This window comes from Elephas maximus, chromosome X (genome assembly GCF_024166365.1).
Source record: "Elephas maximus indicus isolate mEleMax1 chromosome X, mEleMax1 primary haplotype, whole genome shotgun sequence".
NCBI lineage: Eukaryota > Metazoa > Chordata > Mammalia > Proboscidea > Elephantidae > Elephas > Elephas maximus.
In genome coordinates, this window is record NC_064846.1 from 16,256,239 (window position 1) to 16,280,109 (window position 23,871).

The window sequence follows — 23,871 nt, forward strand, 5'->3', positions numbered from 1 at the left end:
TGCTAGAAGCTTTGCAAGATCTGACCTTGATGACCTTACATGATTTTTATTTCTATTTCCATGTTTTAAGATTTTATCAATACCCATTTTTGATGTGTTGGCCTTTATGTGAGTTTATGACTTTAAATTTTTTTCCTTTAATTACATATTTTCGGATATGTGCTCGGTTGAATGCATGTTTTGAGATTTCTTTCTTTCTTTCGATAGGCTTCCTTCCCTGGGAACCTGCACTTGGTTTTGGTTCTACGTCCCACCAGTTTTCTTCAGCGAACTTTCACAGACATTGGGTTTCGATTTAGCCAGGAGGATTTCATGCTCAAACTGCCGGTAAGAGTATATTATTTAAATTTTTTTTTCTTTAATTCTCATGAACACCTCATACCACGCTGTTGATGTTTCACCTGTACTCACCTAAGCATTTAAAAGGAAAAATATGTCTTCCCGGAATGTAAATTTGAAAAGCCTGGAAGACTTCTGCTTCTACTGTAAAAATACGTTTCACGTTGTTGTTAACAAAGAAATAGATTGATCCATTTGTAGCAAAGCAATTCCTTTAGCAAAGTATGTATATCATATATGTTTTATACATGTGTGTACATATGTATGTATGTGTGCGTGTGTGTGTGTCCACACACACATATTCCCCAAGAAACCTCAATCAGGAATTTTTTTTTTTTTTTGGTAGCAATGAGTATGTGTTTTATGTATTTGAACTCCTGTGAACTTACATCCTGAGCTAGTTCAGAGTACCATGTTCTTTTTTAAAGATATTTTTATACATTTTGAGAGTTCGGAGTACAGTGCTCATAAATTTTGGTACTTGAGCAAAGGCCAGTCCTGTCTGATAAATGATAACACTACATAATGTCCTTTTACTTTGGTGTGAGCATGACGTTCTTTCAAGAGCTTGGCCATTAACAGCAGCAACTTTTAGATGAAGGAGAATAAGGTGTTTTGGTTTCTATGGAGATGAATTTTGCTTTACAGAGAAATGGTTTTTTGAATGAAAACCACTGTTATCTGAAGAAGATAGTGCATACTGGTGTGTGGGGGATGTACAGGAGAGAACTGGTCAAACCATCTATGAAAGGTCATTTTCTGCTGAATACGTACTAAAGTGCATTGTACAGGTGGATGGAGGGATACCACGAAGGGCAGTTAACAGTATCTTTCTTGCTTATTTATATAGGTGGTTATGCTGAGCTCAGTTAGTGATTTGCTGACATACATTGATGACAAGCAATTAACCCCTGAGTTAGGCGGCACCTTGCAGTACTGCCACAGTGAATGGATCATCTTCAGAAATGTATGTTGCTTTTGCCCTTACTGTAGAGCCTATAGTTCATGCTAGCCTTTAAATCGAGTTTGAGAAATTTTTCCTCTTTGGGAAAAACAGGTTTCTGGGGCTCCTGCTTTTCAAATACATACATAACTCAACATCTTGATTTTGTTCCATAGGAAATATCTTGAAAGGATGAAGAGTCACTGAGGATGACAATTGAAGTTGAAGCTGAGGCCTAGGGAGATCACACTCTAAACCACCCTCTCCCATGGCCCTATAGTAAGCTAGGTTACAAGGGATGTGGGCTCAAACCCTGGCACTGTTGATTTTTACCTATATGACCTTGGACAAGATATATAATCGCTCCCAAGTCTTAGTTTTCCCAACTCTAAAATGGCAACAGTAATGCCTCACCTCGTCGGGCTCTTGAGAAGCTTACACAAGATCACAAATGTGAAAGGTTTGGCACAGTGCCTGGCAGATAGCAAGCCCTCAGTAATAGCAAGGAGTACTATTGATCTCATCATTCTAGTGGTGCTCCTGAGGCCATTAGATTTGCAGCAAAGAGTTCTTCTCTTCTAGAAATTTACAAATAGATGAAGGCCCTGCACCTCATAGGTGTGGTATGAGAATCTTGATGTCAAATTCTGCTAGTGATATGGGAACCCTTCTGAGGAATTAATGATGTTTGTTTAAATTCAGGCTCTTTCTTATCCCTATCCCTTATTCATTCAACAGTCCTATTCATTCAGATGAAGGTACATTGTGCAAAATTAGCATCTAGTGTTTTATTTATTTATTTTTCTAGTCTTAATAAAGGAGCTGTGGTGGCACAATGGCTAAGCACTTGGCTGCTAACTGAAAGGTTGGCAGTTCGAACTCAGCCAGCAGCTCTGTGGGAGAAAGACCTGACAATCTGCTCCATAAAGATTATAGCATAGAAAACCCTCTGGGGCAGTTCTACTCTGTCACATGGGGTCACCATGAGTCGGAATTGACTCGACGGCACCTACTAACAGCAACAACAGTCTTTAATAACCTATACAGCTATAAAAAAAAGAACAGGTACCTTGAGCTGACTGGTATTCAGAGGGTTCAGATGGGCTCTATTATTTTGCCCTTCTTTCTGTGAGCCATTGATTTTGAAACAAAATGAACAACAAAACCTTGCTGGACAGTTTAGGGCAATAGAGTCTTTGGGACCATGACTTCCAATCTACAGTACCCAAAGCTAACTGTTCTTGACTAGTAGTTCCCCTGTCTCCTTAGTCCATCACCTTGTTTGGGATGCTGATGCTTATTTATAAATCAGAATAAACAAAATGGCTTTGATGTTCTCATCTCTCTTCATAATAAAGTTGTGTAAGGCACTTTTACCAACTGTAGAGTTTAAGAGAATAAAGAAAACACTTGTGTTTTTCAACAGCATGAAACAAATTACTCAGTCCATGGCATCTTTAAGAAATAATTTTCATTGGTGTCCAAGAAATAAATACAGGATTTTAGTTAAAAGACATTCAGGAAGACTCTTAACCTTGATTTCGTTTCCAAGAGGCTTAGATGCAAAGTTAAAGTTGATTGCCAAGGGCAAGGCCAAATTTCCTTAGCAGAGGAGAGTTCATAGTATATGTGTTTGCTGTCATACCTACATAAAGTAAACGCAATTACCGACCCAGGTTTTGATATGTTGGCAGAGTTACCGTAGAATTAAAATGGTCACTGGCTCTTTGCAGGCTATAGAAAATTTTGCCCTCACAGTGAAGGAAATGGCTCAGATGTTACAGTCCTTTGGGACCGAACTGGCAGAGACAGAGCTCCCAGATGAGATTCCTGCAATAGAAGAAATTCTTGCCATTCGTGCTGAAAGGTACCACATGTTGAAGGTAAGGCTGAGAGAGTGGGTAAACAATAGTTTGCCACCATCTTTCTTTTTCTAGAGGAGTTTTTAGTGTATTCAATTTCCCACTGATTGTTGTAAGGGAGACAAAAGATATTTATATATTATAAAGCAAACTATAAAAAAGAATACTTTACAAGCAGAAAATGTCCTGGATATCTTGGCTTCAAGCGTCACCTTTGTAAATGGTGCAGTCTCTTATAGAGTCGTTTATCTGTATACAATAATTTATAAATGTTGAGAATAAGAAATCCACAGTCATTGTTGTTATCATGTATTCTCTTCTGTTACTGTTGTTGTGGTTGGTGTACCATCTAGTTGATTCCGACTTATAACGACCCTATAGGGCAGAGTCGAACTGCCCCATAGGGTTTCCAAGGCTGTAATCTTTATGGGAGCAGATTGCCAGATCTTTTCTCCTGTGGAGCTGCTGGGTGACTTTGCACTGCCGACCTCTTGATTAACAGCCAAGCTCTTAACCATTGTGCCACCAGGGCTCCTTATTGTCTATCATATGGAAAGGTCCTCTCATTTCAAAAGCAAGAGTGAGGTCCAGGAATCAGGCAGGTGTACTGCTTTGACCTCCACCACCAGGACCGTGTGAAATGGGAGGAGAACTTGATGAGGAGCCAGGAGGCCTGGTTTCTGGTCCCAGCTGTGCCGCGAACTAGTTTTGTGACCGTGGCAAACATTACTAAAATGGTTTATGGTTCTCTTTTCCACAGAGGACTAGTTCTCCATGTTTTCTCCGATAGACCAGGCATGATAAGTTGATTTTGTTCTCCTACCTGGTCCTGTTTAGAGTGTTGGGTTGTGAAGGATTCTGAGGCACGATTGAGACAATCCACACGTACTTTTGTATTCGCTTTCCTCAAAGTGTTAACGATCTGAACAAGCACCAGGCATCCATATACAACACCTCTCCTTCAGATGATGATGGGCATGCTGGGTGCCCTGACAGATTCAAGCTCTACGTAGCAGTGACACTTTTATATTAAGAAGAAGAGAGAAACTGGCATTTTTAACCACAATCTAAGAGCAAAGCTCTGTCCAAGGAAAGAAAGCTCTGCCTCTCACGAGCTGTGTGATGACGAGCAATTTGCTTACCCTCCTTGAGTTTCATTTTCCTTATCCGTGCAATGAAGTTAGGTCCCTAAGTAGCGCAAACAGTTTGCACTCAACCGTTAACTAAAGATTGGAAATTTGAACCCTCCCGGCAGTAGGCACCACAGGAGAAAGGCGTAGAGAACTGCTTCTGTGAAAATTACAGCCAAGAAAACCCTATGGAACAGTTCTAGTCTGTGACACATGGGGTTGCCGTGAGTCAGAATCAACTCCATGGCAACAGGTTTGGTTTGTTTTTTTGCAAAGAGGTTGTTGTTGCTGTTGATGGTGATGATGATGATGCATGCCTTGTAGCATTATTGTGAGGATGAAATGAGGTAAAGTATGTGATGTACGTACAACAGTGCTTTGCACATAGTTGATACTTCACAAATATTAGCTCTTAATATTCTCACTCATGTTCTTGTTGTTATCATGGAACTTCTCTCCAGAAAAATATACATACACCCAAATTTTTGCTTAGAATTTCAGGGGGCCAGTAGACCTCTTGGAGCCATGGTGGCACAGTGGTTAAGTGTTTGGCTGCTAACCTAAAGGTCAGCAGTTTGAATCCAGCAGCCACTCCTTGTAAACCCTATGGGGTAGTTCTACTCTGTCCTATAGGATCACTATGAGTCAGAATCGACTCAACAGCAACAGGTATAGACCTCTTAAATGAGGTCTTAGACCGCTCTTAAATGCCTGAAGCAGGTCTTTGTCCATAGGCCTCTCTAGATTAAAAGCTTCTGAATAGACGTAAATGCTTCATGAGGAATTGACTAAACCCAAAATGAAGTAAAATAAGAATTAGGGCAGGCAGTGATTGGTAACAATTAAGGATCGGTAGGAAATGTGAATATGCCTCAAATACTATTTGTAACTGTATTCTTTCTAGTGTGGTGGTCTTTATTGTGCTACTGCTGCTTTAATTGAGCATATTAAAAATGTTACCACAATAGAATGGAATAGATTACAACTTACTACCAGTAAGAGAAGGCAGGCTATGAGTGGAACACATGGTACTTCAACCCATAAAATCTTCTATGAATAGTGATTGCAGCATCCATCTCCAGAGATGGAGGGGCTTCCTGGAGATCCTCACAGCTTTTGGACTCTGTGATACTGAGGTATCCCTGGATTTTTCCAACAGCTATGAAAACAAAGGCAGTTCTAGAACCTCTGTTCCTCTTCTGCACGCCATAGGTGTGTGCTCCTTCAGTTCAGTCAGGTTAGGTTACTAATGCCTGATGCATCTTGTTCAATTGAACAGAATAACATTACAGCTATAACCAAAGAAGGAACAATTCTGCTAACAAATCTGGAAGCACCTGGCGCTGAAGACGTTGGCCGTTCAAGACCTGAGCGCCGTCAGGAAATAAGTGGTGACTGGCAAACTATTAATAAGTGAGTACTCCTGTTTTGATTCCAGGTTAATTTATTTCATATTTTTGAAAGGGACTTATACATTTTTGCTGCAATCTGTTGAGTGCGAAAGTTTCCTGGACCCCTGGAAATCTGAGTGAGACACCTTCCTGAATGTGTTCTACAGAGATTATTTAGCTTGTGGAAGAGGTTTTGTGGACACTGATGGGCTCTACCTGAACCAAGTATCACGGGCTATGACTTTGTCTATAATTCTTAATGGTCAGAGCAAGTTCTCCATATACCTATGAAACAAATCATTGTTTTTAAGAAATTCTTTGACTTTTTTTGGTTAAGATTGCTGACTCAAGTACGTGATATGGAAACAGCCTTTGATGGATTTTGGGAAAAGCACCAACTAAAAATGGAGCAGTATCTTCAACTATGGAAGTTTGAGCAGGATTTTCAAGAGGTAAGTTAAAACATATATGAAAACAAAAATAAATAAATAAAACCCATTGCCGTCGAGTCGATTCCGACTCATAGTGACCCTATAGGACAGAGTAAAACTGCCTCATAGGGTTTCGAAGGAGCTGCTGGTGGATGGGAACCGCTGACCTTTGGTTAGCAGCCAAGCTCTTAATCACTGCACCACCAGGGCCCCCAAAACATATATATAAGTTATGCATATATACAGATTATATTTTTTCCGGACCCGTTTGAGAGTAAGTTGCATACATGATGGCCTTTTCCCCCTAAGTACTTCAATATGGCTTAATAATAGGGTCATTCATAGAACCACAGTACACTCATCAAATTCAATAAATGTAACATCTTTTATATCATCTACCAGTGGTATTCCAATTTCGTCAATTGACCCAATAATGTGCTTTAGAGCATTTCTCTTCCTTCTAGTACAGGACCCAGTCTAGGTTTAGTCTGGGACATTTCCATAGTTTCTCTTTGTCTTTTATGACATTGACATCTTGGAAGAATACTGTCCTTTTTTTTAAAGCAAATGTTCTTTGTTTTGGGTTTGTCCGATATTTTCTCATACTGGGGTTTAGTCTGTGTGTGACCAGCTAGACTGTTACATAAGTGACATGCCCTTCTCAGCATGGCACATGGCGTGAGGTACTTGATGTCCACCTGCCCCTCATTGTTGGTGTTGATTTGATCACCAAGTCAGGTGTGGTTGAATAGAGGTACTATTTTTTTCCCCTTGTAACTCATAGGAAATATGTGGGGAGAAAATTTAAAATCACACAAATATCTTGTCCCTCAACCAAATTTCCCCATGAGCTTAGCATCGATTCATGATTCTTACCTGAATCAACCTTTACTATAATGACTATAAAACGGTGATTTTCCAACTCAAGCATTTCCTCTACATTCACCAGTCAACATTAGCCATTCTACTATAAGCAGGAGTCTTCCCTTCTCCCCATCTAGTTATTAATCTATTTATTGAATTCATGGATTCCTGTTTTTTGAATTGTCTTTAATTCATTAGTATTCTCAATGATTTTGGTGTTTCAAACTGGCTACTGTGTTTTTGTGATACGTCCCAACAATTTTTTTTAATCACTTCGTTATTTTGTGACATAAAGAGATATTCCAAGCTCATCTTGCACCTACTCTGTGACAGCCCTGGAGTCAGCCATTTTTCTGAGGAGAACTGGTGTCTTTTTCTGGGAAATGGTATTAAAGACCAAGATCTGGGTATTAAGCGAGCTCGTTATTCTTGGAGGGGCTTTGCTTCTAGGGCCATTCACCATAGACCTGGGGAATACACATACATGTATACATGCATATACATACTTTCCTGTATACGTACATACAAATACGTGTCCACATATACATGCATGTACACATACGTATTGATATTTTAGAAATCACGCTGATATCTAGGAGGTTCAATATTAACACATGGTCTCTATTACTGTGAATAAAATAACTGAAGATTTTTCTATATATCCAATTTTCCCATATTGACTTTCTTTTTTAATACCGTTTTTTTTTTTTTTCCAAAACTTGATTATAAAAGGAAAGCCCTTAATCATTTATATGTTTTTAAAAAATCTTTTTATTTCCTCTTTAGCTTGTGTCAGAAATTGAAACGCTATTAAATCAACAAGCAGAGCTGGCTGATATAACAGGGAATGTATCTCAAATAAAACAAAAAATGAAACAGTTGGACAACTTAGATGAAAATTCTCAGGTGAGATTATGTTTTAGATGTTTACTATATTGATGCAGTATAATAGTTACATTTTGATGGGTTGAAGTAGTATAAACCCTGTCTTAGTCATCTAGTGCTGCTATAACAGAAATACCACAAGTGGATGGCTTTAACAAAAGAGAAATTTATTCTCTAACAGCTTGGAGGCTAGAAGTCCAAATTAGAAGTCCAAATTCAGGGCACCAGCAAGGCTTCCTCTCTCTTTAGGCTCTGGGGGAAGGTCTTTGTCATCAGCCTTTCCTTGGTCTGGGAGCATCTCAGCGCAGGAACTTCAGGTCCAAAGGACGCACTCTGCTCCTGGCTGTCACAGGTTTCACTGTGTATGCAGTTCCATTCTAAATTCATATAAACCAGGAGAAACAAGTCTCAGCCCCGTCCTGGGTGGGATGGTTCATTTTCTATTTCTGTAACCAGAAATCCGTGAGTTCTGATGATATTGCTGCTATAGCTAATTGTTGGACCTTTTTTTGCAGCCTGCAGAATTATGACATCAAGTCAGAATTCTGGCAATATACCTCCCTTGCTAAACCAGTTTGCTTCTTATTTTCTTCCTTTTCCCCCATATGAATAGATATCATGCAGTCATTCTTTTCCTTCTCTTTTGAAAATCAGGATCTGTTAGCAAAGACCCGGTTTGTGATATTACATGGACACAGGCTTGCATCCAATCACCATTATGCAGTTGATTTAATCTGCCAGAGGTGCAACGAGCTACGTTACCTTACTGATATTTTGGTGAATGAGATCAAAACAAAACGGATACAGCTCACCAGGATCTTCAAAATGCATAAACTCCTACAGCAGGTATATTAGGGAAAATGGTCCGTCTCTTAAGAAGGATGTATGTTTTGAATCCTGGGTTCTCATGGTACACCTTTCATTGCCTCTGAGGCTATGGGGTCAGGGGCAGGTATAGAATTTGTCAGAGGCCTGAAGGACTGAGTTTACTCGTGGTTGTGTAAGCTATCTACCTATGTTGTCTACGTGGCTGGGCCAGTATTGTTAGAGGCGGAGCCTCTGCATATTGAGATGGGATGGTGAAGGCCTCCTTTCTATTTGGGGAATGTCTCTGGTGAATGATTGCACTCATAACACTTTTCAAAGTCCCAGGACGTGTTTTACTAAGGCCGAAACTCCTTTTACATTTCGTAGTATAGCAGTAAGAATGTAAACAGCGACTAGAAAATCGTCCTCCCTGGCTTGTGGACCTGGCCCCTCCTCTCGTGGCTAGGTAGTGAACAGAAAGGTTACCCTGCAGATATAGCCTTGGCGCTGCAACATAAAATAGGGGTATCAGTTATAGGTGTCAAATCCCAACATCAGCATTTTAATCTCTGCATCTCCTTCTCTGGCAAGAAAACGTTATTCTTGACCTCAGCAATCATTAAGCATTTATGTTACACTTTATATTTTGCTAGAAGTTTTATGTTGCAGTTATTGATTTGGGAAAAATACCATGCAGCTAAAGTGTCAGTGTTGAGAGAACAGTCAGAGTCCTGGTGCAGAATGAGCGACTAGCTACAAAATGAAGGCAGCGATTTCCGACCGTGGCTGTGTACCAGAAATACCTGTGGAGTGCTGCGCAAATATAAATGCCCAGCTCCCAGCCCAGAACTACTGGGTCAGAATTTCTGGGGGCTGAACCCAGATGTCTTGATTTTTTAAAAGCTCTGAAAGCGATTCTGATTCACAGAAACCAGGGCTGATAAACCATTCTCTCAGTGGACAGGTATATTGCCTCTTTATTCATTTGTGTGTGCGTATGTGTTTTCCTTGATTTTCTCACTAGGCTCGGCAGTGCTGTGAGGAAGGGGAATATCTTCTAGTCAGTCAGGAACCAGATCCATTTCAGTCTAAAGAAGATGCTCAGAAAGCTCGCCAAGACATTGAGAATTTTCTTGAAATGGCTCTGCCCTTTATAAATTATGATCCTGAGACCCTACAGTATGAATTTGATATGATTTTATCTCCTGAACTCAAGGTAGGAGATTAAAAAAAAAATCAGATTATAATGGCAGTAGTATGGTTAAGACTTATACTGTTTCCCAGCTAACTTTATGTCAACCTGCAATGACCTAGTCCTTTTAAGGGTAAAGGATGATAGTGGTGCCACTGTTAAGCAGCAAAGACTCCAAAGGTTTACATTTGCTATAAAAAGAAGAACAATTTCCATTTTTAAGCTCTGGTTCCATTGTCTTTAAACTCATTTCACATATTGGGAGCTCTCACACATGTTTTCCTGTGCCACTTTGGAAAAAGGCCCAAAGTGGTCCTAGGAGAATGCTGGGCCCATGTCAAGACCACTTTACCCCAAACATCCTTTCTTTATGCAGCAGAGACCACCAATAGTCCCTGGGCAGAAGCCTGGCTCTCCCACTCAGTTTGAGAATAATACTCAACTGAGTTCTGAGCATAAAGAAAGAATGCGGGTCTTCTTGGAGAAGGAGGGAGCAGGCTGAAATTAGTGTTAGCAGGGTGGAGAGCTATAGGTTTGTGCAGTCCTAACCCCTTGGAGGTGACATGAAGGACTCCCTCCATAATGTGATGCTTTTTGCTGCTAAAATGTGCAGCTGACTCTGAGGTTAGAGAGGTATCTATGCTTACCTGCAGATCCTAGAGGATGGCCCAGCAAATCCGAAACATGGCTGTGGCAGTGACCAAGCCCTTCTCTGGAAGCAACCAAGCTTAACTCTAAGCTGCCTCACAGCATGTAGGAGGGGTGGACGGGTATATTATCCGTTGGTGGCTCCAAGGAGAACTGTAAAGAGAGTGTCTTGCAGGCTAAATCTATTATGACGATGCTATTCATTTTATTGTTTTTATAACGTGGTGGCTTTGTCATACCAAACAGGAGAGAGTAAGATGTCTTCTCTTCCAGCTGCTATCCCTTCCAGCCCATGAAGGGTGAATCACTTTATGCAGTGACCAGTTTCATCACTGAATGATACATGTCTTCCCCAGGTTGTTTTGGTTGAGATTCTCACCTCTGGTTTTATAACCATGTGAAGATAATACAGGCAGTCCCCGGGTTACGAGCATCCGACTTACGTACAACCCATAGTTTCGGACCAACCCCGATAAAGCCTATCATATTAAAAATTTGAGGTACATACAATAGCTTTTCATAACAAATGGGTGCTACTTTGTGACGCATATCAAAAATTATCAGTATTATTATGTTAAAGATATTTCAGTGTATCTGAAAATGTTTCTTTAATGTTTTTTATGCATAGAAGGGTACACTGTATACTGGATACTAAGACAAACATTGGACTAACTGACATTAGATACGAACTGTACCTAACTGTTCTGACTTTTGTACAAATCCAACTTAAAGAGACTTAGAAATGGAACTCGTTTTAATCCAGGGACTGCCTGAACGTTAATCTGTTTTACATCACTTTTTAAAATTCTTCTGGTTATATTTGAAACTCTAGATTAATTTTTTGACAGTCTGAGAAATATAATAGGCTTTATAATGATCTCATTTCAGAAAATGTTTCATCGAATTCTTATGTAACTTGCAGGTTCAAATGCAGAGTGTACAGCTGAAGCTGGAAAACATTCGAAGTATATTTGAGAGCCAGCAGACTGGTTTCAAGAACCTGGCAGATAGACGTGTGAGGCCAATCCAGTTTGTGGTATCTGGAACAGAACATTTGACGAGATCTAGAGTACCATTATTTTCTCCTAAACCTGGTAAAGTATCTGACGTTTATCTTCTCTAACTCTTCCTTTCCTGTTATTATTTACTTAATTTCTGTTGCTGTACATACGGAATTTGTTCTTCAGTCCTGACAAGTTGAAATTTTCTCTGTGCGTCTTTGCTTTTGTTTAAATTATATAGCACAAGGCAGGAATCGTGGTTGATATTATAGGCCAGTAATAGCGTGTAGGCCCGGATGGCAAAAATCTCAGGACAGAATATTCCAACCATGCAAATAAATAGGAAAATTGATCCAGTCCTTGAAATATTCAACATCAAACTCACCCTTTCCTTCAGCAGGTGGAAGAAAACATATGAAACTGGCATCAACCTACACAAAAAAAAGCACACGCCCACACACAACACACCCACACATATTTACTACTTATCTGGATAAACTGTTACATGGCTTTTGAAGCTTCTGGTAAGTGGTGGCTTAGATAATAGAACAAATTGCCTTTTCTAAATGGGTGCAGGTAAACAACAATTTTGTTGGCAGTTAACTTTTTCAGGGTTCGTTTTCTTGTAGATTAGTTTTAACCATATAATGTCCGTTTCCTTTCTAAGTCTTAATGGGAAAAGTAAATTCCTCATAATGATGTTGAATTACCCTGGAATTAAGATGAACTATTTCTCCAGGAGCTCCCTTGAGCTGCCTTTGGGGTCTCTCAGGAGAGGATAATTTGGCCTTTAGAGCCCTAAGCTAGTTGGCCATGGGGCTAAATCCAGTCTCCGTAATCTGTCCAGTACAATCAGGGCCTTCATTAGTGCAGCGGAACTTCTTTGAAATTCAGAGAAGGCTTGAACTAGGCCTAACGAGTATAAAACATATCTCGTGCCCAGCATGGACCAGGTGAGAAAGAGATGATGCAAGTAGCTATCTAGGCTAAAATGAAAGAAGTATGTAGTGACTATTTAATTAAAAAAAATATACTCATAAAGCAGAGGCTTAGCAAAAAAGAGGAAGACCCTCAACGAGGTGGATTGACACAGTGGCTGCAACAATGGGCTCAAGCATAGCAACGATTGTGAGCATGGCACAGGACTGGGCAGTGTTTCCTTCTGTTGTACACAGGGTCGCTATGAGTCGGAAGCGACTCGATGGCACCTAGCAACAACACTCACAAATGAAGCTTTAAACAATGGCTTAAATGAATAATATCGGCGAGGAAGATACTAAAAAAGAAAGAAAAAACTGTCAAAAGAACAAAAAACAATAAAAGGCTAAAGCCGATCAGCTATGAAAATGAGAATAAAATAGAATAGGTTGATCTACAAAAACAGGAGAAGAACGAGTATTTGGGGGTCAGCTAGACCTCAGATTTAGATTTCTGGTTCCATCTTCTACTGGTTGTATGACCTTGGGCAATTCACTTAACCTTTCTGAGCCTCAGTTTCCTTACCTATAAAACAGGAATGATAATATCTACTTATTTCAAAATGTTGTGAAGATAACGTGACAAAATTGTAGACTCTAAAGAGGCACGCGGAGAGTGGAACTGTCCCTTCCCTCTGGGTTAAGGCTTCTTGCTTAGCTGTCCTCTAAAAGCTTAACCCCTCTAAAGGGGATTCCCGAAGTTGTACACCTTGGGTTAAGGAACAGGATTTTGAGGAGACCGTCCAAGATGCACTCATTAGCCATTAAAAGTACCTTTTGTTTTGTTTCATTTCATTTTTTCGTTCTGATATTCTTATTTAATGGCATGACATTTTCTTTCTGCAGTGGGAATTGGATACTCTTTCTTTCAAGCATGTAAACTTTTTTCAAAAGGTACTTATCTTTATTATATTATTTTTTGTCAGTACATTTTCTGAGTTTGTGTACATGCGAAAAAACAGTTTGGCATCTAAAAACAGCAGCGGTTCCTTCTCGCATTCTGCCTGCAAGGCACTTTGTCTTTTTTTCATAAAGACCATCCAGCTATTATTCTCTCTCGATCGTAAACTTACCTTGGGAAATGACTATACAGAAAGGAGAATGTGCTTCTAAGTTCAACGTCTTTCACAAAATGACCACTTGAGGAAAAACATAAGAAAAGAAATTGGCGATATTAAAGTGAATCAGACTTACCTTTGTTTTAGTGACTTTAGTGACTTGTCATCCACAAGAGAATGATCTGTTGGGAGTAGCTTGGATTGGCTTCATTCTAAGACTGCCTAATGTATTGATGAGGAAGAAGGCAGCTCCCTGCAGAAATGACACAGAGGAGTAATGATTTGATCCATCATGGTTTGTGAATTAAATGAAAGCATTATTTATGCTCCAAACCTTGTTCACTTTACTGCATTGCTCTGTGACTATTGAGAATTATAACAATCAGCTCCAAACAATTCCTTAAGACTGTTCATTACTAGGCAGCATGTAAAAGATTTGGTCGAATCAAAACAAAAACTGTTGATTTTTTATGAAAACGAGTCAAACTGTTTTTCAGATTTCGTTTTGTTTGTTTTTCTTTGTATCAGATCCCACACCTGGGACCTCCCAGGAGGCAATAAATAGTTGTTGAATTAACATTGGATACAGAATACAGTTATGGAAGGCCATTGCCAGTGAGGAAGGAACTGTAAAACATGGTTTGAACTCCTAAATCTGTATCTCTAGTCCAGTTTCTCCTCCTAAGCTTCAGACCTGTGATTACCATTTGCCGGCTTGACTTTCCCACAGACAACTAAAGCTCCATATACTCCAGCTGAATGCACCTCCCCTACAAATCTCCTCTTCCAACGTTCCTCCTCTCAGTGAGTGGCACCACCGTTGCCCCCGTTGCCCAAGCCTGGGAACTTGAGTCCTCCTCTCACTCCTGCTCTACCTCTAAAACCTGAGAGAAGAACCCTGGGGTCACCCTGAGTTAGAATCAACTCGATGGCAACTGGTACTGGTTTAAGTATCTCTCAAACCCATCCCCTTCTCTCCATCCTCACTGCTACTTCCCTAGTCTGAGCTAACTTCATCTTTTGCCTTAACAACTATAACAGTCTCTCTGGCTCCCAGCATGCCTTCCTCAAATGCCCCTAGTGTCTTACTGTTCGGACTTCACGCATGCCATTCTCTCTCTGGAATGCTGTTCCCTTCTTCCTTCCTTTCCCCCTTCCTAGCTCCTTCCTCTCCATCAGACTTCCTGTCTCCTGGCCGCTTTTTTAAGGTGAGCTTTTTTTTTTTCTGCCCTGCCTGTGCTACCCCTGCGCCCCAGTTCTGTTAGGTGTTCACGCTATGTGATGACAAGCTCCGCTGTATTTTGCCTTGCTTTTGGGCAATTGCCTCTTTTTCTGTCTTGCCTGCTAAACTGTAAGCTCTGTAAGGGAAGGGACTGTGTGTTATTCATTTTTGAATCCCCAGCACCGAACACAGAGCTTGGCATGCAACATAAGTGCTCAGTAATTTTATATATACATATTTCCATTGTTGAATCAATGAATAAACATACCTTGCTTTTTAGAAAAAAGATATTTCTCCTAAGTTGTATAGACATCTTATGTGTGCATGTCTTAATGTATTTGCAAAGAATTAGCAAAGCTAATGATTGCTCCCAAAGCTTTTATAAATAAATTTTGGATCTCTGTGTATTAGATCTCCTTAAAGTGGGACATATGAGTATTAACGAGAACTTGATTGTACATGGTAATTGCCACAAAGTCTAGTGTATGTATGTATGTACATAGTTTTTAATAAATGAGAGTAAAGTATAGAGTCTAGAGAACATAACAGCACAGCCTTTCCCTAAGTGTGCCTTGTACTGGCGCCAGCTGTAAAGGACAAGACAAAACGTATGTTCCTTTCATGGAGGGAGGAGACCCACACAGCCCATGTGGCTGACTGTCTTTTCAGCAGCCCTGAAAATTAGGAATTTAAGCAATCCCATCTTTGGCTGGGCCATGGCCCTGGCTTTGCAGGAATAGCTGGACTCCTTGCTTAAGAATACAGAGGCTTGGCACTGGTACAACAACAGATACATAGACCAATGGAGCAGAATTGAGAATTCAGACATAAATCCATCCACATATGAGCAGCTGATATTTGACAAAGGCCCAAAGTCAGTTAAATGGGGAAAAGGCAGTCTCTTTAAGAAATGCTGCTGGCGTAACTGGATATCCATCTGTACAAAATTAAATTTCAAGATCCATACCTCACGCCATGCACAAAAACTAACTCAGAATGAATCAAAGACGTAAATATAAAATCTAAAACGACAAAGATCATGAAAGAAAAAATAGGGACAATGCTAGGAGCCCTAATACATGGCATAAACAGTGTGCAAAGCATTACTAACAATGTACAAACATCAGAAGAGAAACTAGATAACTGGGAGCTCCTAAAAATCAACCACCTATGCTCATCCAAAGACTTCACCAAAAGAGTAAAAAGACAACCTACAGACTGGGAAAAAGTTTTTAGTTATGACATTTCCAGTCAGCGCCTGATCTCTAAAATCTACGTGATACTGCAAAAACTCAACTACAAAAAGACAAATAACCCAATTAAAAAATGGGCAAAGGATATAAACAAGCACTTCACTAAAGAAGACGTTCAGAAAGCTAACAGGTATATGAGGAAATGCTTACGATCATTAGCCATTAGGGAAATGGAAATCAAAAAGTACAATGAGATTCCATCTCACTCGAACAAGGCTGCCATTAATCCAAAAAACACCAGATAATAAATATTGGAGAGGCTGTGGAGAGATCGGAACACTTATACACTGCTGGTGGGAATGTAAAATGGCACAACCACTTTGGAAATCGATTTGGCACTTCTTTAAAAAGCTAGAAATAGAACTATCATACGATCCAGCAATCCCACTCCTTGGAATATATCGTAGCGAAATAAGAGCCCTCACACAAACAGATATATGTGCACACCCATGATTATTGCAGCACTGTTTACAATAGCAAAAAGATGGAAGCAACCAAGGTGCCCATCAGTGGATGAATGGATAAATAAATTATGGTATATTCACACAATGGAATACTACGCATCCGTAAAGAACAATGATGAATCTGTGAAACATTTCATAACGTGGAGGAATCTGGAAGGCATTATGCTGAGTGAGATTAGTCGGTTGCAAAAGGACAAATATTGTATAAGACCACTATTATGAAAACTTGGAAAATAGTTCCAACTGAGACGAAAGCATTCTTTTGTGGTTACAAGGGAGGGGGGAGGTGGGAGAGGGGCATTCACTAATTAGATAGTAGATGAGAACTACTTTAGGTGAAGGAAGACAGCACACAGTACAGGCGAGGTCAGTACAACTGGACTAAACCAAAAGCAAAGGAGTTTCCAGAATACACTGAATGTTTCGAAGGCCAGCGTAGCAGGGGCAGGGGTCTGGGGACCATGGTTTCAGGGGACATCTAAGTCAATTGGCATAATAAAATCTATTAACAAAACATTCTGCATCCTACTTTGAAGAGTGGCATCTAGGGTCTTAAATGCTAGCAAGGGGCCATCTAAGGTGCATTAACTGGTATCAGCCCACCTGAGGCAAAGGAGAATGAAGACCACCAAAGACACACAAGGTAATCATGAGCCCAGCAGACAGAAAGGGCCACATAAAGCAGAGACTACATCAGCCTGAGACCAGAAGAACTAGATGGTGCCTGGCTACAACCGATGACTGCCCTGACAGGAAACACAACAGAGAACCCCTGAGGAAGCAGGAAAGCAGTGGGATGCAGACCCCAAATTCTCATAAGACCAGACTTAATGGTCTGACTGAGACTAGAAGGACCCCGGTGGTCATGGCCCCTAGACCTTCTGTTGGCCCAGGACAGGAACCATTTCCAAAGCCAACTCCTCAGAAAGGAATTGAACTGGACTATAAGACAGAAAATGATACTGGTGGGGAGTGAGCTTCTTGGCTCAAGTAGACACATGAGACTGTGTGGGCAGCTCCTGTCTGGAGGGGAGATGAGACGGCAGAGGGGATTAGAGGTTGGCTGAATGGATACGAAAAGATAGAGTGGAGAGAAGGAGTTTGCTGTCTCACTGGGGGAGAGCAACTAGGAGTACATAAGCAAGATGTATATAAGTTTTTGTATGAGAGCCTGACTTGATTTGTAAACTTTCACTTCAAGGGCAATTTCAAAAAAAAACAGAGGTTGGAGGCTTACCTTTTGTAAACATAACATTTTTAAATGAAGATGAAGGCTTTGAATTTTGATGAAGATTATTTTTAGCATTTTAGTGTGCTTCAGAAATGGTTAGAAACCCATACTCTTGACAGTAGACTGTGTGGATTCGAATACCCCTTCTGCTTCTCGGACAAGCTATTATCAACCTTAGAAGCGGTACCTACCTCCTACGGTTGTTTTGAGGATTAAAAAGAAAATGTACATGTAGGGCTTAGTCCAGTGCCTGGCATGTAGCAGCCATTGCTCTTAACCGCTGCGCCACCGGCACTCCGTGGTATGTAGTAAGTGCCCAATAAATGTTAGTTGCCATAATTGCAGGTTAAATTTAGATTTTTAAAAAAGACTCTCTTCGATCCATGTCTTAGTTATCTAGTGCTGCTATAACAGAAATACCACAAAATGGGTGGCTTTAAAGGAGAGAAATTAATTTTCTCACAGTTTGGGAGGCTAGAAGTCTGCATTCAGGTAGGCAGCTCTAGGGGAAGTCTCTCTGTCAGCTCTGGGGGAAAGTCCTTGTCTCTTTCCAGCTTCTTTTCCTTGGTCCCTTAGAGCTTTTCATGTGGCCTGGCATCTCTCTTCCACCATCTGTGCTTTCTTGCTTCTGTGCCTTATCTGCAATTTTTATGTCCGTGAAGAGATTGGGTTTAAGCTACACCTTGCGCTGCACGCCGCACACTGATATGGCCTCTTTAACATAACAGCGAAAACCTATTCCCAAATGGGATTATACCCAGAGGTATAATCCCAACACATATTGTGGGGACACGATTCAATCCATTACAATCCAGTTAATTAATGAGATAATGTCTGACTGAATGCTTGTGTGTCAGAATGGACACACGAGCAAACATGATGGTTACTCACACCTAGCTCAGTGCTCAGCAAGCAAGGGAATATTTGATGAGTGAGTGAGTCACTGCATAGCAAAATCAGGCTCAAAGAGAAGTTGATCATGTACATAAATTTAACCAATCCCTGTTCCCCATAGTGTGCTTTAAAAATACTAATTATCAACAAGTTGGAATATTAGTATCTTTCTAATTATTTACCATAACCAAACCAAAACCCACTGCTGTCGAGCCGATTCCGACTTATAGCGGAGACCCCACAGGACAGAGTAGAACCGCCCCATACGGTTTGCAAGACTGTAAATCTTTGCGGTAGCAGGCTGCCACATCTTTCTCCCACGGAGCAGCTGGTGGGTTCGAACCACTGATCTCTTGGTTAGCATCGAAGCACTCAACCACAGCCCCACTAGGGCTCCTTTATTTACTGTAAACGTGTGTATGTTCATTAAAAGTACAGACCTTAATTCTGCTTCGAAATTCTTTCACGTTGCTGTACCAGGGAAGAAGACTTGGAGACAGAATCAGAGCACCTTAAAAGTAAGTAGCATTCATTAAATCCAAATTGTCCTTATTGTTGTAGTTGCAGAATCGGAGGGCTTAAACTGTATTCTTTATTCACTAAATCAATATTGTGTGTTTGAAGGCCTATTTAAGCTGAAAGAGACAACTGCTGCTATATTGCGTCTAATTGCAGCACTGGCATATGCCCAGATGTATGAGCAACGTCTCAAGTCCTGGCTGCAGTTCAGCATCATGTCTGTAGAACAGCTCATATATGTTACCCCTTCTCCTTTCTCCCCGCTCCCTCAAGACACCTAAGTAAGTGTTGCACCTTGCCACAGAGGAGGTTTCTTTCCTAAGTAATTCCAGTCCCGCAAGTATGAAGCACGGATGGAGGACAGGTTTCTGAGCGCCATGCAGAGGCTAACTCCGGGCTCAGAAAGGCATCTATTCATTTCTTGATAGGTACTAGATTCCTTCCATCTCAGGTACCCATGATACTCTGGGAACTGCAGAGAGGACTCTACATTTTCTTTCTGTGTGTTCTTGACGGCTAATGAGGACAAGAACGCATCCCCAAAAGGCAGCATAGCAGAGTGGCCTGTAATCCTAGCTCCATCGCTTTATGGCTGTATTAATCGTGGGAAAGTTCTCTGGAACTCAGGTTCCTTATCTATAAAATAGGGATAATAATAGAACACCTCAGATGATCTAATATTTGTAAAATACTTTGAACAATGTGTGGCGTTGAGTAATCTAAATGTTTTATATAAGTGTTGTTAATTGCTGCCAAGCTGGCTCAGGCCCATGGCCACCCCATGTACAACCGAACAAAACGTTGCCTGGTCCTGTGCCGTCTTCCCAATCATTGGTATGCTTGAGTCAGTTGTTGCGGCCACTGTGTATTTTGAGTGCCAGCCGACCTAAGGTGCTCATTGTGCAGCACTATATTAGACAACGTTCTGTTATGATCCATAGGGTTTTGACTGGCTAATTTTTGGAAGTTGATTGCCAGGGCTTTATTCCTAGTCTGCCTTATTCCGGAAGTGCTGCTAAAACCTGTCCACCGTGGGTGACCCTGCTGGTGTTTGAAATACTGGTGGCATAGCTTCCAGCATCATAACAACACACAAGGCACCACGGTATGACAAACTGACAGACAGGTGGTAGGTCTACAGACTTAGGACCTTGGAGAAAACTTAATCTGACCTAGGTGTCCTTGAACAGAAATAGACCTACGCTGGTGCTACTTTACCTTTTCTTCTCATCATTTCAGATTGAAGTGGTGCAAGATGTTCGGGAGAAAAGAAGTTGCCATCAATCCTCCCCTTTGGACAATGACAATAGCTTGGATGCTTTAAAGAAGTATCTTCTATTTATTAACATACACTCATACACACATATGCCTGTAGGAGGCTCTGGCTCAATGCTCCAGAGGAATGTGCTTGGAATGTTGAGTTCACAGACCGAGGTTCTTTCTGCTTGATGTGATGAAAAGAGCACTAGATGAGGTGTCAGAAGGCCTGGATTTAGTCCTGGCCGAGCTCTGCTCTGGTTATGTGACTTGAGGAAAAAGTAACCAGGCTGTTCCAGAATTTCAGTCTCCTCTTTTACAAAAGAGATGAAAATGAATGGGACGGTGCTTCAGAAACTACACAGGATTATATAGATAATACAGTAGCATCTTATAGATATTAGCAATAATTGTGCATTTTATCACACCATACTAATATTCTAGACATAAGAATATTCACTTTTTAAATTGCACGTCACAGAGTTGTGATTTGGGGGCAAGTTTTGCAGATTTATGGCATTTTATATATATATATATATCAAAGAATATATATAATATATATTCAAAGAATAAAACCAAAAACCAAACCCAGTGCCGCCGAGTCGATTCCGACTCATAGCGACCCTATAGGACAGAGTAGAACTGCCCCATAGAGTTTCCAAGGAGCGCCTGGTGGATTTGAACTGCCGACCCTTTGGTTAGCAGCCGTAGCACTTAACCACTACGCAACCAGGGTTTCCATTCAAAGAATATATATGTTTAATATATATTCAAAGAATATATATATTAAATATATATATTCAAAGAATATATATATTAAATATATATATTCAAAGAATATATATATTAAATATATATATTCAAAGAATATATATATGTTTAATATATATTCAAAGACTATATATATGTTTAATATATATTCAAAGAGTTAAATGTTAAATGCTTAAAGATGTTATATATTTGTGTGTTTTTATATATATGTACACACATTTGTATATATATTCAGACTCTTAAATGTTAAATGCTTAAAAATGTAAAACAAAAAAAAGTCCAAAGTTAGAAGTTAAATTAAGATGGGTTACTTATATGCGAGAATGAGGAAATGAATTTTAAATATGGCAATTGAAAATCACATTGGAAGGAGGATATATTTATCACAGAGATAGTAAACAAAATTGTGTCAGAAACTTAAGCATTATCTCTACTTGGGAAGACCAGGAAAATAAGTCTTCATGTCTTAAAAATTTTCAGGACATTACTGGGAAAAGGGAAAAGAGGTGCTAACATACTATCTTTTTTTTTGAGGGAGAGAGGGAACTGTAGCTCAGAAACGGCACTGTCCAAAAAAATCCTCAGGTTTATAAATACATCTTGTGTTTAGTAAATTGATTCTTAAGTTTAGTGGTTAGAAATAAAGGGTTTTTTTTTTTCAAATTAGTAATAACTGTGAGAGGGCTCCCACTCTTTTCTTCAAATTTATTTTAAAGAGGCTTGTGGAAGATACTTATTCTAGAAGCCATAGAATTAGTTTCATATTTTGATGATAAAACCAAGACTGTTGGTAATTCCGATACATCAAAATTTTTTATCTTAGACAATTTATAATGATTGTGATAGAAAGTTAGCAATACAACTATAAGGAAATAAAATAACTGACCAATATCATCTTTCTCGTTATTTTAGACACGTCCTAAATGAGCTGATCCAGACTGAGAGGGTGTATGTTCGAGAGCTCTTTACTGTTTTGTTGGTAAGTGCTCAAATGGTGTTTTCCCCAGCTTTTCCTGAATAATCTCCTGCTACATTCCTTCCTTAGAAGGGGTCAGGGCAGTCCTCCCTTGGTTGTCACATCTCAGCAGTGGCCAGTACTCCTTCCATTGTTTGGCACTGCATGTTGGTTAAAGGTGTCTATTTGCTTTCGCTCAGTAGTGAGAAGGGTGGATTCAGAATTTATTGCAGAAGAGAGAAGCTATTCTCCTAGAGATACAGCAGATTGATATAATTATTCCCAGACTGCTAATTCGAGATTGTGTTGTTAATAACTGAAGATGGGATACAAATATTCACTTGCCACAGAGGTCGTGATATTAATTTGATCTGAAAAAACCTAAACGCTTACTGCCAGCTTAAGGAAAAGTTGATGGCTTGTAGTCTAATTTTTCACGTTTGGTTTCTATTTTGTTTCCTACACTGCAAGCTACCCTGAAGGCCAAAGAGCTGTCACTTCATTCTATTGACTGAGTGGCAAACCTTGACTATTTGTCCTGCCTCTTAAAAAAAATGAAAAGGAAGGAAGAAATGGGTGACTTTGGGAATTAGGAGATATCAGTGTTAAAATTACAAAAAGCTTCACCCCAAAACCCCCTATACATTTTGCCGTCCCTACACCTTTGGTGGCCAAATCGGATGTTAATGTAATTATTACAAAAAGGAATAAATGTATTTCTTTTATGTAGGGCTACAGAGCTGAGATGGATAATCCAGAGATGTTTGATCTTATGCCACCTCTCCTGAGAAATAAAAAGGACGTTCTTTTTGGAAATATGGCAGAGATCTATGAGTTCCATAATGAGTATGTAATTGCGGAGTTGAAGATTTCTTTTTTGTGGTATTATTTAACCAAGTTTATTGACCAGTTTATCATATCACACATATAATTACGACATATTCTTTTCTTTGCAATCTTGACAGTATTTTCATGAGAAGCCTAGAAAATTGCCTTGATGCTCCAGAACGAGTGGGCCGTTGTTTCCTGGAAAGGGTGAGTTAAATTATTAAAAAGAAAAAAATATAGAAATAGGGGCTACGAAATTAACAGCTCATTGAAAAAAAATACATTTAGAGGCAAGATAGGTTTTCTTTTTTGTCTTTATGTTTTGGGAGATGACACATCACTCCAGCAAGCATTTAATGATAAACCAAGTTTTGTTGCAGAAATGGATGCAATGAGGTATCTAGAGCAAGCAAGTGTCCATTGGATTATGGGCCATGAAATGCTTCAAGGGTGCAGCTCATGACCACTCACCCACAGGTCACTCCAGGAGTCCAGAGACCATCCTGGCTATGACATGTGAGAGGTGGGACCATCTTAGCAAAACTATTCTGGCTTGGTTAATTTTTAGCCTAAAAAATGGCTGAAGTTCCCCTCTAATACATGCCAAGTCTTAGAATTGAATCTAGTCTGGCTTTCAGCCACCAAGGCTTCTATCATGGGAACGTCACAAAACAGAGAGCTGTCTGTTCTTTTTATTCTACAAGATTGTTCTGGGAGGCTCATTACTCTGTGTCCCAAGAGTGTGCTTAGTACAATTGACTTTCCAGCCTTTGTGATAAAACTCTCCTTAGAGTTTCCTCTTAGAATGTTTTCTGCTTATCCTTCTCTACTTATCAAGTTCCTCCTCTTCCTGCAAGATTAGTTCAGTCTTGATTTGGCAGTCATTTTGATAGAGGCGAGAGATGAAAGCTTCAAAATAGGTATATTTTCCTGGAAAATGTGCATGGAA

General features: G+C 39.9%; 1 protein-coding gene across 1 annotated transcript in view; it reads left to right on the top strand.

The window, feature by feature from the left end:
• Window positions 1-23,871, top strand: part of MCF2 (MCF.2 cell line derived transforming sequence) — a 62,077-nt gene that overhangs the window by 15,988 nt on the left and 22,218 nt on the right. The window contains exons 4-18 of the mRNA XM_049873029.1: window positions 208-327; window positions 1,190-1,306; window positions 3,016-3,165; window positions 5,554-5,687; window positions 6,003-6,117; window positions 7,747-7,866; window positions 8,500-8,691; window positions 9,677-9,868; window positions 11,415-11,586; window positions 13,317-13,364; window positions 19,073-19,110; window positions 20,351-20,439; window positions 22,052-22,118; window positions 22,825-22,940; window positions 23,060-23,129. Coding sequence (XP_049728986.1) covers window positions 208-327; window positions 1,190-1,306; window positions 3,016-3,165; window positions 5,554-5,687; window positions 6,003-6,117; window positions 7,747-7,866; window positions 8,500-8,691; window positions 9,677-9,868; window positions 11,415-11,586; window positions 13,317-13,364; window positions 19,073-19,110; window positions 20,351-20,439; window positions 22,052-22,118; window positions 22,825-22,940; window positions 23,060-23,129 — 1,740 coding nt within the window. The remainder of the gene's footprint in view (window positions 1-207; window positions 328-1,189; window positions 1,307-3,015; window positions 3,166-5,553; window positions 5,688-6,002; window positions 6,118-7,746; window positions 7,867-8,499; window positions 8,692-9,676; window positions 9,869-11,414; window positions 11,587-13,316; window positions 13,365-19,072; window positions 19,111-20,350; window positions 20,440-22,051; window positions 22,119-22,824; window positions 22,941-23,059; window positions 23,130-23,871) is intronic.